The 17,612-nt window shown below is 41.4% G+C and overlaps 1 protein-coding gene and 1 long non-coding RNA gene across 2 annotated transcripts; one reads left to right on the top strand and one right to left on the bottom strand.

The window, feature by feature from the left end:
- The first annotated feature begins 664 nt into the window (after positions 1–664).
- Positions 665–8,840, top strand: stc1 (stanniocalcin 1). Its single transcript, XM_076104857.1, has 4 exons — positions 665–1,409; positions 3,163–3,305; positions 3,447–3,658; positions 4,338–8,840. Exons 1-4 carry the CDS (start codon positions 1,229–1,231, stop codon positions 4,639–4,641), a joined length of 840 nt encoding a protein of 279 aa, XP_075960972.1. The 5' UTR covers positions 665–1,228; the 3' UTR covers positions 4,642–8,840.
- LOC142964509 (uncharacterized) lies at positions 7,210–17,612 on the bottom strand. Its single transcript, XR_012957531.1, has 4 exons — positions 17,066–17,612; positions 16,696–16,982; positions 8,217–8,274; positions 7,210–8,040 (listed from the first exon to the last, which is right to left on the bottom strand). It is a non-coding gene; the product is annotated as an uncharacterized LOC142964509 (long non-coding RNA).

Below are 17,612 nucleotides of genomic sequence, written 5' to 3'. Positions count from 1 at the left end.
ACAGATAGTTTATCTCCATTTTATGTAGATTCCCTTAAGTTAAAGCAACAACGGTGTCATCATTCAGCACGGTTCAGGTAAATGCCAGAGTGATAAAAAAAAGACGAGTCATTTGAATATTCTGGGTTGATATTTGGACAAAGGCATTTAAGTCTGCCAAAGTATACGAGCCACATTTGACTAAAACACAGGTTGGTTAGATACACTTTGGTCTGTTAGTGTGGAGGTGGGCTTTGCATTTTTTGACATTAGGGACTGTAGACAAATGATTTGTGGTGGGGAGACGTGCTATTTATATTTTCTTTGGACTCTGCCCTCAACCAAGAACAAAATGCATCGCCCTCCCAACAATATCTCATAATAACCAATAACTAAATAGGTGAAAACAAAAAAAAAAAAAATGAAAGTGACGTACTTCACTTTAATAATATGCTTTATGGAATAATGATTTTTTTTTTTCCAACAGATACCAATATGCACATTAGAAAAAGTGAAATTAGCAATTGGCAAATGTATGACATTTACAGGTAATATGTATAAATGAAGCTCCAAGTTTAGAACATACAATAAGATGTGTGCTCAGATTGAAGAATGAGCGTTACAATAATTATCTGATTATCTAATTCATATTCAAACCTGTCACACGTAACTGCAACTGTCATTCCAAAATGTCACCAGTAATTTGGGTTAACAACTTTATATATAACTTTATATTAAATTATATTAAAGACTAACTTCATACAATACTTTTAATTTTTACGAATTCGGTAATGACGCAGGGAGTCTCTCTTACTTTGGAAAGATATTCTGTTGTACTGGGTATAAAAAAGCCACTTGTAGCATGTCAAGGTGATTTATTAATGTATATTAATGTATATAATGTGTGTATAAAAATTTGCATGTTGTATTTGGGGTTATTATAAGAAATAATGGCCAAATTCTCCATGTTGAGCTGTGTTGGCCGCTGTTAAATGATCTTATCAATTAGTAGTGGAGGGACCAGGACCACGGTCTTGAATACAGCGTTCTGATTGGTTCAAACGCAGAACTCGTAATGTTCAGCGCTCCCATATAAACCCATGCAGACTTGACATCGGTGCTATCTGTCATGCAAGTCAAAGGGACAGTGAGGAGTCCAGTGTAAAGACGTTGCCGGCAGCTTACTTGTAATAACCTACATTGATTGTGTTTTCGGCGCTGCAGAAGCTTTTTGGAGCACGTTATTCTTATGAATTACACACAAAGCAGGAGGCGTCTCTTTACATTTAGTTGTATTATCTGTGTTGAGAGGACGATGCCTTTGAGGACGGGACTTTTTCTCCTGATGGTGCTGAACGCATCTGCATATGAACTGGATCAAAACGAGTCTTATTCGCCCAGGAGAACGCGCTTTTCTGCCAATAGCCCTTGTAAGTAACACGCTGCCTCCATCTGCATATCTCAGAGTGCACTGCTTGCTTGCTTTTTTTTTTTTTTTTTTTTTTTTTTTTTTTTTTTTACACACCATTTCCACAATGCACAGGCTTACCTTTGCTCGTTTACTATGTGGAGATCTTTTTCCCTCATATTTGTTTGGCCTATACAGCCTTTTCTGTCTAAACGAGCGCGTTGAGTCATGATAAAGGCTGCGGGATTAACGCTGTGCTTTTTGCCGGTGTCCTGCCGGCAACAGATGAGCATGGAGCTTGGTGCTGACACCTGAGAGCGCAGGCTGTGTCATGCTGGTAGTCTCTTTCTCGTGGCTTTGGCTGCTGCATACGTCCCACTATTCAGCATTATAGTGGACTTGAGGGTGCTTTCAGTGCATAAAACAGAAGGCTTCAGGCTATTTATTACACTGCTTGTCACTGGGGCTGTGTCTTTTGGATGAATGAATGCAACCCTATTAGTTCACATGTCTTATTCATCCCCCCCCCCCCCCCACCCCCCCAAAAAAAAAAAAGCCTGATTCATAATCCTCTGCAATAACCATCAAGAAATGACACTGCAAAGGGTGAATCTGCGTAGCTTCATTCATATGTTGACTTTTCCTTTTTAACACAAAGCTACAGCCCAGTGATAATTGGCTGACAGGGATGCTGATTCCCTTCTGCGGGAACTGCTTTATCATCGTAAGATTTGCAGCTCACTCTCTTTATTTTAAGAGCGATCTCTGGTCCCCGATGGCAGGTAGACTTTATCTGACCAGGTCAACATGGGGCCTCAGATTCAAAGTCTGCCAAGTAGGCTTAGGCTCTGCGATCACATTTCTTAATGGTTATTACAAAGGATTTGAGTCAGGCTGCTGGCCATCTCAGTGGATTCTTGGATGAAGAAAAAGCAGAGCCAACTATCTGGATACACTGATTTACAGATTATGTTTCATAGCTCATTCTTGGTTTAAAATGTCAAGTCGGTTGCATGGACTTGGAGCTGTGTTCCTTATGGCCAAGGTCAGTTTTTGGAAAATGGATTGAATGATGTTGCAGGGTAGCATGCAGCTGGGTAGTTTCATAGGTTTTTACAAAGATGGGGATCAGGGTTACTTGTGGGTTAATCAGCCTAATAACTAATCCAGTCATGTGACCCTCCTGAAATGAAGATAGCAGCATTTTCTGAACATGTATTTCATTATGTAGACGTTCATAGGAGCATTTCTGGGATGTAACTGGATTGTTACATTTGCTAAGTTAATATTTAAGAACATTACAGGGGTTTGGAGTAAGAGTCTTCAAATTCAGCTTGACAATTACTGCAATTGAAGACAGAGTTTGATGACAGCATGAGTTTGTATGTATCCATGTCTGTGTGTGCCAGTGGTACAAGTGTTTGTGTGTGTCAGGCACGCCAACAATTTTCAGTAAACTCTTTGGTATTTCTGGTGCTGTTCATCCAAGCCCTGCTGAAAAGAACCAAAGCATGGAATATAGGGCCCTGCCAAGAGAAAAGGGCAGTCGTGCCAAATAGTGTCTGAGTTGTAAGGTGTCCAATCTCCAGTCAAGTCCACTATTTGCCCCAAGTGACTGTATGTCTTTTGTGAATCACCAAAGTATGAAAATGTGCTTTTGTTGGCCACATTTTTTTGCTGAAACCCTGGCAACCCTTGAGTAATGAGCTCAGTGACTGTGCAGTGATTCCCAGTGAACCCACTGTTGGCTGATGGTTCATTCTCTGTGCCCACAGCAGATGTGGCACGCTGTCTCAACAGTGCCCTCCAAGTTGGCTGCGGGGCCTTCGCCTGCCTGGAAAACTCAACTTGTGACACAGATGGCATGCATGACATCTGCAAGTCCTTCCTTTACAGTGCTGCTAAATTTGACACTCAGGTATGCACTTTAATTCATTTCACAAAGACTGCAAACAGTATGCCATCCTCTCTATTTCCACCATGCACATGGGCTTGTGTAGGATTATATGGGTGTAACTGTCAGGGCAAGAATGTGTGAAGCACTGCTGTGTTTTTACAGGGTAAAGCATTTGTGAAGGAGAGCCTTAAGTGCATTGCCAATGGCATCACCTCGAAGGCATTCCCCACCATCCGCCGCTGCTCCACCTTCCAAAGAATGATATCTGAAGTCCAAGAGGAGTGTTACAGCAAGCTGGATATCTGCACTGTAGCCCGATCAAATCCAGATGCTATTGGCGAAGTGGCACAGCTACCAAGTCACTTCCCCAATAGGTGAGCTCTTCTTCTACTAAACAACAAGTTGATTAAAGTTGCGATCTGGTGACACAGGACACATTGTTTTGGGCGTGTTAAGGGCGTGTCAGAGTTTGAAGCTCATGATGTTCAATAGGCTCTTTGACCACAGAGTAGATACAAAAACAAGGCCTTTTGTACCAGTAATCACTAAATATAGCTGCTAGTTTTAAATGAATGTGACATACTTTTGAATCTTCCTAACAACCACAGATATACATGGCTGGCATGTTGCTAATTCCACATCAGACCCTGAATTATGCAGCATAACAGATGGCTAAATTTGTATTGATTTCAATGTTTTTGTTTGGCATCTGATTCATACATTCTCTCTACGATGAAAGAAAATGAAACAGGAATATCAAGTCTTGATATGTTTGTTCCTATTGTCGCTGTAATACATGTAGGATTGCAGTTTGGGAGTGGATACAAAAGGGCTATACAGGAGGGTGAAGCTCTAGGCTTAGTAGCGACCCATATGAATGACTATAGATATAGACTATAGAGCACGAGTGCAAATACATAGAAATACTTCTGAACAGATATGAACAATTGGCAGGTACCACAGGAATGTTTTGTTGCCATGCTGTACATTTTGTCCATTTTGGCTTGGAGCTCTTAAACAGACGCTCTGTGATGCTTTGTTTTGTTGTCCTAGGTTTTATGGTAAGCTGCTCCAGAGCCTGATGGACTGTGATGAGGACACAGTGGACGGCGTTAGGACCAGCATGGTGTCGCGGCTGGGCCCAGAGATGACCATGCTTATTCAGCTGCTGCAGAACAAGCCCTGCCCATCCACTGCTGTGGCTGCTGCAGCTGCCGCCATCCCAACTGGAGTGGAGGGCCGTGGGAGCTGGCGCTGGTCCATGGGTCCCCATATGTACAAGATCCAGCCTAATCTGCGAAACAGAGACTCCGCCAGTCATTTTGGCAAAAAGCGCTCTGCCAGCGACAGCTCCTAACTTCCACTCAGATTCAGAAACTCCACACATTCCTCAAAACATCATGAAAGCTCCTCTATTCCCTAGGGGTGATGAAATCCATTCCTCCGCTAGACTGGAAGTTACAGAAATACGCACCTCTAGGGAATGCCGGAACGCACATAGAGTTGATATCAGAGTTTGGTTGTTGTTATATTGTATATCCTACACTTTAGGCTTGAGAGAACCCCCCCCCCCCCCTTCCATCGAGTCCGCTCACAGTTAGTGTTGAACATGTGGCTGTTGCATCTGTGCGACATGGTCCTGTTCACTCCTCTTCACCTCCACCAACAGAGATGAATCCTTAAGAAGTCTTTTGATGCCAAGCAAAAAAAAAGAGAAGAAAAAAACAGCCATAGTGGTTCACGCCTCTAGAGCAAAAGTCCGTACTTTAAAAGATAACGCAATCTAATATCCCCGGCATTTAATCATAAATAGAAATCAGTAGTTGGATTATTATTAGTTCACTGATAGGAATGGGATATTATTGGTAGATGTATTTAATATTTCAGTGATGAGACCAGTCAAATTGTGAGCATGAGATGTGGAAATGAGTTTCATATCTATTTTCTGACGTAACAGTTAAATGTACTGTATACTAAGGTATCTGAGACAGCCATAGCTTGCCCTCTAAAAGAGAGTGCTCACACGGAGTGAGGTCTGTAGAGGTTCCACGATAACCTTTGAGTTACCTTAAACTGACCAAAAAAACTTCAAACTGCCCTAATTGCTATTCATGAAATACCAAAATAGTGAATAGCTAATAGCACTTATAGTTGTTGTTTTTCTCTGATGGCAGATGTAGCCACTGTCATGTGTTTCAAATCATCATCCTGCACATAAGGATTGTCCCGGTCGTGGCCAAGTCTAAATATCAGAAAAAAGTCCATTATGCATATCTTGTATACAGACACTTGTAGTGCATATGACTGTTGAGCTCTACATAATATGTGGGACCATGTTTAGTGGAATCTGTATCCATGTTCTTAACTGAGCTTGAGGCGGTCGTGTATGTGCAGTAGCTGATTAGCACGTTCACCGATGAGACTGAGAGCAGCCCTCTTCTTGGACTGACGATCATCGTTCTCTGAGGTGAATAACGTCACATACACACTGGCTTCCAGCGTCAAGATTGAGAATGACTATTTAAAACAAAAAGCCTTGTTGGAACGATATTTATTTTCCTACTATATTATTTAATTGTGTTATTGTAGTTCTTAATTGGTTTACAGATTTAAAAAGCAGTTCAGTCATGGCTCCTATTTGAACATGAGCTCTATGCCAAAAAAGAAGAAGAAGAAGTGAGCTGACACTCTGGTGACTGAATGGGACCCGTGTCATGACTCTGTGCTGGCCATAGGGGAAGAAGGTTGGTCATTCAAGTCAGGTGATCTACGTTATGCGTGTTACAAGGGACCACAACAAACCGATAGCTTCATTCTGACACAGTTTCTGGTTAAAAAAAAAAGAAAAAAAAAGGACGTCGTTGCAGCTGCTAGATGTGCTTGTTCAGTGATGGGGGTTTGTGCACATTGTCGATGACTCAATCAAAGTAAAACAAACACCAGCATCAGGTTTTTTGATTGTTGACTGCACTAGTTTGCAGTGCTTATCTTCGCACGGGCTGAAGTTAATTTTCCTCAAGGTGGCTGCATAGTTGAATCTAATGCGTAACAAGTGTCATTGATTATCGTCATCTCTTGCATTTTTTTCCTGTTATTATTTATTTTGCATGTAATTTTGTCAATGTGTCAGTTCTGATACAACACAGTAGAGAAAGAGACGGGAAAAATGCAAGAGAAAGGCATCATGGGAGTACATAGTGCGGTATCTGTATCTGCTTTAGCCCTCGGTCACAAAATCTCTTTTAAAGCCCCTGAAAACCTGCTTTTTAATCAAGAATTTTTGTCATGATATTACATATTAATGGTTAAATAAGCAACAATCAAAGTTAAGATTCAAGAAAATACTTGGTTGTTATTTTATCACCGAAAACTTAGATAACACAGTAGGATTACTTTCAGCTCAGGCGTGTTTTACTAAAACTGCAGACAGTGAGAAAGTAACCAACGTGTGTGAAGATATTTACAGGCCGCTGCTACTGACTTAGTTCACACACTCGTTCTGCAACATGTTGGTGGTACATTGTTGGAGTTCAGTTAAAATGACACTCAGGCGTTGTCTCAGTAGGTAAGAAGCACATGTTAATTTGTGTGTATTAAGGGACCTTGTAACTGTTACATCAAAGTAACAAAAAGTCCCAGAAGACTTCATCTAGTAAGCAAAATCAACATTTGAAATCGAAACATTTTTGCAGGTAAGAGTGCATGTTTCATGGCCTTCAGGAGGTCGAAACAATCACTCTGTAATCAGTCGATCGGCGCGGAGCCACAGTCACTTCATGCTGGTGTTTGTTTCATCGATGCCTGGTAGATAGATGGTGGTGATAATCAATGGCTTAAGCTAGTTTCTCTACTGACAGTAAATTGCAAATGTTTGTGCACATTGAAAATGCAATATAAAGAGTAGCTTGGAACCAGGGCTGGGTTCGGTTCACTATTAAGCAATTTGATCCAGAAAACACCCGTTCTTGAATATTCAAACCTTGCAAATCGGTCGTCTTGAAAATAGTTTTATAACAAAATTATGAAATATAGTTTTGCCTTCATGAAGGGAATTGAACCCAGCCCCGTTTTAAAAAAAAAAGGGAATTTATATATTTTCCTGGATTGATAAGAGTGAAGCACAGACCAGAAAAAAAAGAGATGTCAGTGTCAATTTAATAGCTATGTTAAGAATTCAAAACTATGCAATAATCTCACATTAAAGGATTCACAGCAACACAGAAATTGACCTTTATTTCATTCAGTGCCAGCTGATGCTGTGTGAATAAAACAGCAGCTTGTTTGCTCTCGCACTGCGCTCACAGCGTGAAGGCATCGCTCCTCTATATTGCTTTCCGTTTCCGTGTTTTTTTGTAAACCGGTGTTTCTTTTTGTTCTGTAAATATGTGCATTTCTTTTGTGTCATTCGGTGTGAAAGGACAGTTCTGAAGGAGTCACTTGGGAAGTTACGAGCTATAGTCACACTGTAGTGTATCCTAGCTTACTATGTTATGACAAATATGCACTTTGCATCCTAACCACTATAAAGGGCATTGAAACTCAGCACATGTGCAATTGAGACATGTTTTATTTACCCAGTGAGAAATCAGTTAGAATATTTCGCATCCTGAAGGGTCAGGGCTTCTTCATGTACTATTGATACATATGTCTGTATCTTTGTTGTCCATGGGTAAATCCAAAACCCAACAGCTGCTGCTAAACTGTTACTTCCCTGTGTGATGCCGTCCAGATGCCCCTCTGCTGTGGCCGCTCTGGTCTGTCAACACACAGTGAGCTCAGCATCAGTCCACATTTACATTCAAATATTTGACTGTCTATCCATGTCTTCATATTTATTTTCTACGAACATTCCTCGTGTCAAATATATTTGGCAAAGGCAAATGGACTGTTTCCTCACCAAGTCAAATGTAATGGTAATTTCAGAGAATGTACCTGTATACTGAATGTCTGTTTCGACGAGAATATGCCCAAGTTAGGTGACCCATGAAGGCTGTTAGGGAAAAAAACAAAAAGTGAGAAAAGTATATAAGGTAAAGTTACTTTCTGTTTTAGATTGTAATAAAAGTATAGGGTGTTTAAGGTGGTACTGGAGCATTATTAAATTGACCCATGGAGAGTTTTGTGAAACTGTTTCTCCTGTCAACACTAGAGACTAAAGACTTCTCACTTCTGGCACTTCATGGTACTCTTTCCTCTCAAGACTTGAAATAGATAAATGTTGTGCTTAAACTAAATCAAAAAGCTTCAGTGACTAGTAAAGTTTATTTTGTATTCATATATAAGTGACAGTTATTTTACTATCAGATTCAGAAAGTTATCGAGGATTTAAGGAGGTTACTGAAGTTCCTCATACAGATGCTATGTAACGCATGATTGACCCTTGTGAATCACTTGCACTTTAAGATATACCCATATACATATATACCCATACTGTGTATATGTTTGGGTTTTTCCTCTGTACTGAAAAGTCATGAAAGATACAAATGCATCAACTGTGTGTCTTTTGCTGATCAGAAATAAAATATTTATCATATCTGGCATATGGTATGAAATATGTTGCATTGCTCTTGTTTCACTCATTCGGATCCATCATCTCTCGCAGATTTACATCTTAAATTCCTTTCGGCCGCTACGTTCTCCATCAGCCGCCTTAAGACAGAAAAGAGCCTCTTGGTTTATTTATCAGCAAACCCCCAAATGTGTTGTTTAATGGCTCGAACATCATGAAAACTGAGTAAAGATTCACTGCATTTTCTGGATTGCTTATTCCCTTCATCACTTCCTCTTCCACCAGACCACAAAATCTACAATAAACGTGTCACCCATGACACCATGACGCCATGATAACATCCAGTGCTATTAGCATTTCTAATTTGCTCAACAACATAAGAAATGGAAACCGGCTCAGTCCTCAAGTTGACATTACCCCAAACACTTTGCACCAGCTTTCAAAAAGCTGCATTGATGTCCGTTTTAACTCTGGAAATTATTCTAAAACTAAAAGCAAGAAAGAAAGATTAAATCATTTTAAACAAAGTAATCTCATGGCCAATCCAAGTAAACTCCCAAATTGTGTCCCAAATTTTCCATTGAAACAATCACAACCCTGATCATCAACTTCTGATCCAAGGTGATCAGATGACCGGTAAATGTCAGCCAGGACACGTGGAATGAATTATTTACTCTAAATGCAGAAATCACAGCAGTGACATTTGGGGTCGAGGCTCTAACCTCGTAACTCCCCACCAAGATGCAGCAAGCTTCGTACAGCAGCGATTTGGGAGTGACAATAATAACTTCCCCCTCGGACGATGTAGACTTGGCTTAAGAAATGCTGTATGAACAATAGCAGCAGCGTCAGTAGCAGCAAGTGAAAGCATGGCCTTCAGGCGAGCAATAAAATTAGTGGACTGACACTTTAAACCTGCAAATACTGATTTATTTTTGACCACTTGGATGCAAAACCGATACATCATCATCTTTTAACTTGCTAGCATATGGGCGCCTATTATACGTCCAACATATCAGGAGACACATTAGCTTTCATTTGGAATAGACCTTTTTCACGAAAGACATTTTGACATGTCATAGTAGGAAAAGCACAGGTGTCTTCAGTAACACTAATGATAGCTGCATTCCACTCAGGGGAGGCCTTGGTATTGCTCTAGAATATTAACAGAAAGCTGCATTTTATAGCTACATGCATTACTAGAATAATTACATAAAATAGTAGACAGAAAACAATTCAGCATTTAGTCAGTGTCTTTGAGCTTCCTTTGGTAGAAGAATGAGCTAAAGATGAGCTATTTATTAATAAGTGCTGTACAACGCAGTGTGTACCCTGAAACTAACAGCGAATCAAATCATCTCCAGTGAATGATGTTTAACACCAATCATCAACACATAACATTGCTGTGGTTAACCACATCTCTTCAGTACATGTGACGAATCCTGCAGGACCCACAAAGTAAGATGAAGGACATAGAGAGCACCTCCTGATGAAAATGAACTTTCCTAAACTTAAACACAAACGAGCTGAAACTGCAAAGCGCTCCGTTTGGTTGGATAGCCTGAGGAAGAGAGGGGGCAGAACGCAAGAGGCTCCGTGGCCGCTAATCTCAGTCAGAGGGAGATATAATTTCATGCCTATTTAGAGAAGAGTCCTGAAGGGCTTTCTCATCAGCCGCTCTCCGGTCTCATGGATAGGTGGATGCAGCAGCTCTGCACACAGATTCTATCCTCTCCGTCTTTAAAGAGACATTCACTCTCAGCTCATCAATGACTTTAGCACACGCGCGATGGACGGAACAAAACGCTTTTAGAATTTTTCCATATGGTCAGTTTCAACACCTGCCTCTCACCGAGTCTTTCTGCTCATGTTACAGAGCTGCAGTTCTGTAGCAGGCAACTTTCTAAAAAGCTTCGACACAGAAACATCTTGTTGCCAGGAAACATTTGAACAGATTTCTGACCCCGTCTATTCACTTTGTTGCCTGTTGCTTGGACTGCTGCCGAGTGCATCGCCGCCCTGACAATCACAAACAGAGCAATAATGAATAATGACGAAATTAGAATATAATTATGCAGATGCAATTCATACCATCTGCTTGTGTTTTTAATTTGATGGTAATGCTTTTTAAAGCTGGTAATAAAACAGTGCTCCATTTGAGCCATCAGATACAACGTCATGGTGCCTTCTGCTTCACAACAATGTTGTATAAACCTTCTGCATGCGCATTTCTGTGAAGTACATCTGCCTGCAATGCTCATCATGTTGCTAAAATATGAGCAGCAAATGCATGCATTTCTTACAAGCATTTCCACAGTGGCGTGCACGGCATTGAGGGGTGATGTACGCTCCCCTTGGACAAACCTGTGACCCTAAAGTCAATGGTCACAAATGACCATGAAGCTTCTGCCTGCAAGCTGCAGGAAAGCAACAACGCCAGCTCAGTTTGTCATTGTTTTAACCTCTTGATCAAATTCTCCGAGGGAGGAAAGCAATGTGTCCATAGTGGATGCATGGTGTCAGCAATTTAACGGGACAAATGAACAATGCACTGTGGTTAGTGCGGTACGGCAATTGCCTCTCCCCTCTCCCAGTGTGTTTTATATTCATTATGTCCTTCTCTTTCCCACGAAACTTGTGGCATATTCATCAGCAGTGTGACAAATTAGATGTGCAGTGAAATGGAGTATGACTGAGAGCAGTGGAAGATTAGATCCACTCCAATCTTACCCAGCAATCACCATCCCTTCATTTCTGTGGGGAAATACCCAAGGATGGGAAAAGGAAATTAGATCAAATTTTACTGAAGAAAGCGCTGGAGTGGCAGGGGAAAGAGATGAAACAGAGCATTTTCCATTTCTGTCTTGGAATCAAATGCAATGCAGTTTTTGGTTCTGGATATGCAGAATACATTATACTAAACATTTACTCATATATTTGCTATAGTTAGTAATAGGTTCACTATATGGCACAATGCTATGCTATGCGTGCACCAAACATCTGCCTTAGCCAATCACAACCATGGAGATGATTGAGCATCATATTCAGTCACTTCACCGGTGCAGTTGAAATGCTCTCGAACGCTCTCATATGTTGCTCGCTCTTGCAGCACCTGGCTATTTTAACAGCTCTCCAACTGAACACTGGAAGTATTCACCGATGTGGATGAAGTCATGTTCCGCACAATATTGTTGCAGATTTGAACAGAGGCAAGCTTTACTGTAACACATGGAGGAAATGCTGAGAGTACTCAAGACAGGCCAGTAGATGACAAACTCACATGTGGGATCGTGTAGAGAAAGATGTTGAGTTCTGTTTAATATTGTTTGTGGTGTGCTCCCGGTGCCAAAGAGACAATGGATTTGCAGCTTTGCGGTCGAACATTGAGTGTAAATCCAACAGCACTCTGCAGGACATTGAGTGACGATAAAAAGAATGACATTTCTCTCACTTCAGCAAGTGTGGACGAATTCATCCTTTTTCTTGAGGCCCTTGGAATTAACACAGTGTAGCAGAGACATCTAGTGGCTGAAAACGGGCTACACCGTTTTCTTTCTTCATACAGGACACACAGCTTTGTCATTCCATACAAAGGGACAAATCTATAAGCACTACATGCTAGCCTAAGCTCCCATAATGATGCTGCAGTTGGTCGTTTCACATTCAAATTGCCATTTTAAATTTGTCATTGTGATTGTTGTTCTTATTCTCTCAGAATCCATCTGTTGCAATTCCTCGTCTGTATTGTTTTAAACAACAATGTGCTTTTATAGAGATCAGCAGGTTACGAAGAGTAAGTAAAGAGACCCAAGACCCAAGACTAATTTAGCTGAAACATGCCTATGACAAAGGATGTACTGCCACATGCCTCACAGTAAACTAAATGAAAGCACCTTCCAGGGTTCATGAATTAAGAAGTGAATAATTATTACAGCAATAAGGTGACTGTGGCTAAGTGGAGAGCAGGGGCCGCCCTTCAATCAGAGCTAGTCGATGTCGATGTGGCCTTGAGCAAGACACTTAGCGTCTGCTAAATGACTGTAATGTAATGGAGCAATATAAATGACAAAAGTAGGAGTTTAAATCTGCTGTGGCATAGAAGAGCAGGAGACGATACATGAACAGGTCGGACTGACTTTGCAGATGCAGAGCTTGAAAGATGGTGTATGCTCAGCAAAATGATTAGGATAGCACATCGTTAATATTAAAACACAAACGCTGATTCTGATATGGGTAACAATGACCCACACACTGCCTGATAAGGTGTAAAGTGTTTGAAATCATTTATGGGAATCTCCTGTTTCAGAATAACTATTATTAACTACTTAAAACCACACAAAAACCACACAAATAATTGTACAAGTATGCTCCGTTACATTATAAGGTCACCGGCAATGCAGTGTTTTGAATACAACCATTTCAACACGAATGTGCAGTGCCAATCAATCCCCTTACGTTACAGTAATTACCATGTTTTCATTATAAGAACGTTTTCTCGGTTGCCTCCTTAGACTGGTTCAAAGCAAACACCTGTTAGTTATGGCAGCAGAACGGTACACTACTCTGTAAATACACTGAAAATACTATAAGCGTCTAGAAATCTACATAAATACAAAAGAGAGACCATTTTTAAATCTCATTCTTCATAGATTCTGTGACCACTTTGTCTTTCACCTGCTAGTTTTTAGCTTCAGAGTCTCTCTATAAATCCGTGCATACCTTTAATAATACAAGGACACACTCTCATGTCTTATGACTACTGTGAGTCAACACTCTAACGGAAAAGTCTCCCTCTCTCCTGAATGGAAACGTCAATGTCACGTAACATTTTGATGAGTATCTTAAGTTGAATTTTTGGCCATAGGAAGGCAGGGATCAGTTTCACTCAGTTCAAGTCAACTCCGTCTCCTCTTTCGGCTGCTATCAGCCTCCTATTTTGCTCCGTGATGAATTAGGGGTATTTTGTGGTAAAACTGTACTTAGCTAGCTTCTTATGTTACAGTGAGGGGACAAGTGGTGGAATCAATAGGAAAGGCTTTGATTTTAAGGAACGGGAGTCACAGAAACTCAGAGGGAGCATTGCTCCGAGCCTTCAGAGAACACTGCTGTAGCGATTAAGTCATTTACCCATCAATCAAACTGGACACTCTGAAATCCCCAAGCTGTCAAACAATTCACTTCTGAGTCGTCCCCCCCCCCCCCCCCCCCCCACCCCCCCTCTGCTTTTGAAGTTCAGGTTTCTTGGTTCGTCAGTAAGATGTGTGCTTGTTTCACATAATATCTGTTGAGAACCCAAACATTAAGTTTTCAGGTTCTGTTTTAGCATTTTCTAAAACAAAACTAACGTCTTACAGAAAGAGCAGGTCCAGGAAGCAGAAGCAGCGGAAACAGATGTTGAACACCACATATAACAATCCACCAAATTTCATTTATTTGAATCAAATCAGGGGCGTTGCAGTTATGTGGCATGTGCCGTAACCATACAGCTTCCACATTTTTCTAATTCTTTCCTAAACAGAAGATATTGTGTTTTACAGTCAAAGAGCTTGACTCTATTATTTTACTTTTCCACTCATATTTGAACTGAAAATGTGTGAGTGTCAAGAATGATTGGCCATGCATAGCCTATAATAAACGTACCATCCACATCCACACATGGGTAAAACATTTGAATATTCAGACCATTCAGAATATTTTCCCTTACCTGTTACTTAAATGGTTATTTAATTGTGTAACTTGCATAAAACTATTTGTTAATTTGTCAATGAATGCCTGGGTTTACTTTGCAGTCCTTGTATAAAACACGGACACGTTTTGATCACTGATACAACTGGAGATGAGGTAAATTCTTATGATTATTATGGGACTTTAACTTCATTAGGCTATTAGTACATAAAAGGTCTCAAGTCAAGTACATTTCTTATAGTTCAAGATCACAGATACACGCTCTATCCTTAGAATCTGCATTGGGGTGAGGGAAAACTCCACAAAAAATAAAATTGAATTTAAAAAATAATAATAAATAGATTTCAGTAAAACTTACAGAACCAAAGGTATTCTGTCCCGCTACAAAACTCTCATAAGAACAACCTCACAAGCAGCAGAGGTCAGCAGGGAGTCCCCACAAGTCACAAACTGCGGCTGCTGTTGGAGATGTGCAGACCAGCAGCTTACACAGCTTGACACCAGGCATTGCTGTTGCTTTTTCTATGACTAAACCAGCTGCTGTGATGATAGCAGGAGGTGCCATCAGCAACACCTCACCAGTTAAGGTTGCTGTTTCATTAGCTTACGTTTTTTTTGGGTAAACTGTTTTTACGGCACGAGGAACAGGAGCTGTTTTGGCAATGTAACCAGCAGCAGGTATCAGTACTGTTTTTGCCATTGCAGGAGCAGGTGTTTCGCTTGTTTCTACCATCACCCTAACAGGAATATGGACTGTTGCATCGCCCCAAGCAGTAATTTGTAATGGTCAGAGCAGGACTTTTCTTGTTGTTCTCTGTTTATGCCATGGCCACAGCAAGCTACCAGCTGCAGTCAGACTGGTCAGCAGCTTAGTTTTACACTCGTTGCACCAGCTACGTGTTCTTCTGCTCGCTCTACTTGCTGCCATGATACTTCAATTACTCTCAATGACTCTCAAGTAGTTATTTTGACAAACAGCCAACATCAGCGACCCTGGTATGACTGATCTACTGACTGCTGTCATGCTGTCATGGTTCTCTTGATGTTATTTTGAGAATAAATGTTCATTTTCTCTTGCTGTCACATGGTGATCAAAGAGCAAGAGAAACACGAGGCCTTAAACCTCTGTGAGTCCGGGGCTGCAGTCGAAAAGTCCCATAATTACTCCCTAACGTCTATTCCTAACCACTTGTTTTGTTTTTTACAAACGGTAAACAATGGTTCTTGTTATTGAGAACGAGAATTTCTTCATTGACAGTTTGCTATATTTACTGTTGTTTTTAAATTATTTGTTACATGTTCAAATTAAATAAATACATATGAAATGAAACGAAAGGATTGTCACTGTCTGTTCATATTCATCAACATGAATCCCATGACATTATGACTGTATAATTGTTAAACCTGTGTAAGATAAACATGTCGTTTGTTTTAGTGGACGGCCGAATGGTGCCTCACTTTAAATGTTGCCGCCGCAAGGAATTGTGATGAAAATGATGATAAATGATGTAAAAAGTGTTTTGTCTCTCCAGCTCTCTCTTTAATTGTTTCCATAATAAAAGTTGTTGAGGGAAATACCAGATCATGAAAAGACAAATCTTTCTAATAAATGAAGAAAGTTGTTTGTGGTGCTTTTGTTGTTCAGACCTACAATGAACATTTTAACCAGGTGGTGAATCAGAAAACTAATCAAATATAAAACTAGAGTTTAATCTCTGATCTGTCTTTACTCTGGGATGAAACTCCAGTGATATTTAGAAAAATCTGGTCAGTCCGATCAGCTGCAGCGTCCAATCACATAACTGATGAACAATGAGGGGGCGTGTCAGCCGTTAAAACACTTCCTGGAAGCCTGTTCTCGTACATCCTCACTCATGGCTCCTCAGAGATCCCTCTTCGCTCCTCGATTCTCGCTCCTCAGAGCAGAAATAAGAGCTTTGGGACGGCCTTCAATATGGCGGCGCAGAACAACTTCCGGTTCAAGCGAGGAGCGAGGAAATGACACAACCATATTTCTGAGATGACAATCTGAATCACTTGCAAGGGCCCGTTCTCTGCTCAACACATTGTTTGAGGGCTCACTCTCTCTATGGGCCCCCAACCCACCACACAGGCCCCAGTGCAACCGCACTGCCTGCACAAGCTCTCTAATACCACAACCGACTCTGGAGCCCACGCGTCCAGCTCATCTACTATATGAAGGATGGCTCCACTCACCTCTCCATCAAGCCGTGTCCGCTGCATCCGCCTTGCTGATACAGTTGCAGAGTTGGAACAGGGAATCCCCTCGCTCCATCAGATCCAGGAAGCTGAGAAGTTCATGGACACCATCATTTTGCCACCTGTCCTGCTGCTGTGTCTGTCCCTCCCTCCAGGATCCAGCTCTGGGCTGGACCTAAAGCCCAAAGTCCGCTCCATTCCATCCCATCACCAGCTCTGGTCGGTTGTCGGTGCTCGTAGCAGGAGAGGGAGGTGCTACCCTTGTGACCTCACCATGACATCAGCTGGAAAACAGATACGACATCCTCGACCTGCTTGACTGTCATTATTTTTGCTGGTGAATTTTGGCCTCCTCCATCTCTCTTACCTCCGGTTCAACAGCGCACTTTACATCGGCAACGCAAGGGTCTCCTGTGTCCTGTGTGTGACTGATGTCCTGGACATGATCTCCATGTAGCACCCGAGTCAAGCCCCCCCTCGCCCGGGCTGTATTGAGCGGATTGTCATGTCCGGTCTCATCCTTCCGATCTACTGAGGCATGCATGGACCGTTTTGGCCGCACTCCTATCTTTCACACCTGGCTGCAGTCAACCTGTACAGAGATGTATTTGTCAATTTGAATCTCTTCTGGAACCGAGGATCATTCTTTGGGAGGGGTGGTCTTCACCTAAACGACCATGGGCGCGCGCATTTTAACAGATAATATGTTTTACTCTACTTTTAAAACACTCAAGTGACTACAGACTACCGGTTACAAACAATAACTTCTTCTGTCTACACCTAAAGAACTTTCAGATTCACTGGCTCCCTCTTGTGGACCAGCTGTATCAGACATCCGTCACTCTCATGACATTCTCACTCTGACCTCACTGTGAGGGCGAGACTCTTTCTAAAGACAGACAAGGGCTGTCAAC

This window comes from Anarhichas minor, unplaced genomic scaffold, assembly GCF_050575085.1.
Source record: "Anarhichas minor isolate MPS153535 unplaced genomic scaffold, ASM5057508v1 ptg000030l, whole genome shotgun sequence".
NCBI lineage: Eukaryota > Metazoa > Chordata > Actinopteri > Perciformes > Anarhichadidae > Anarhichas > Anarhichas minor.
This window is presented reverse-complemented; position numbering and strand designations above follow the sequence as displayed.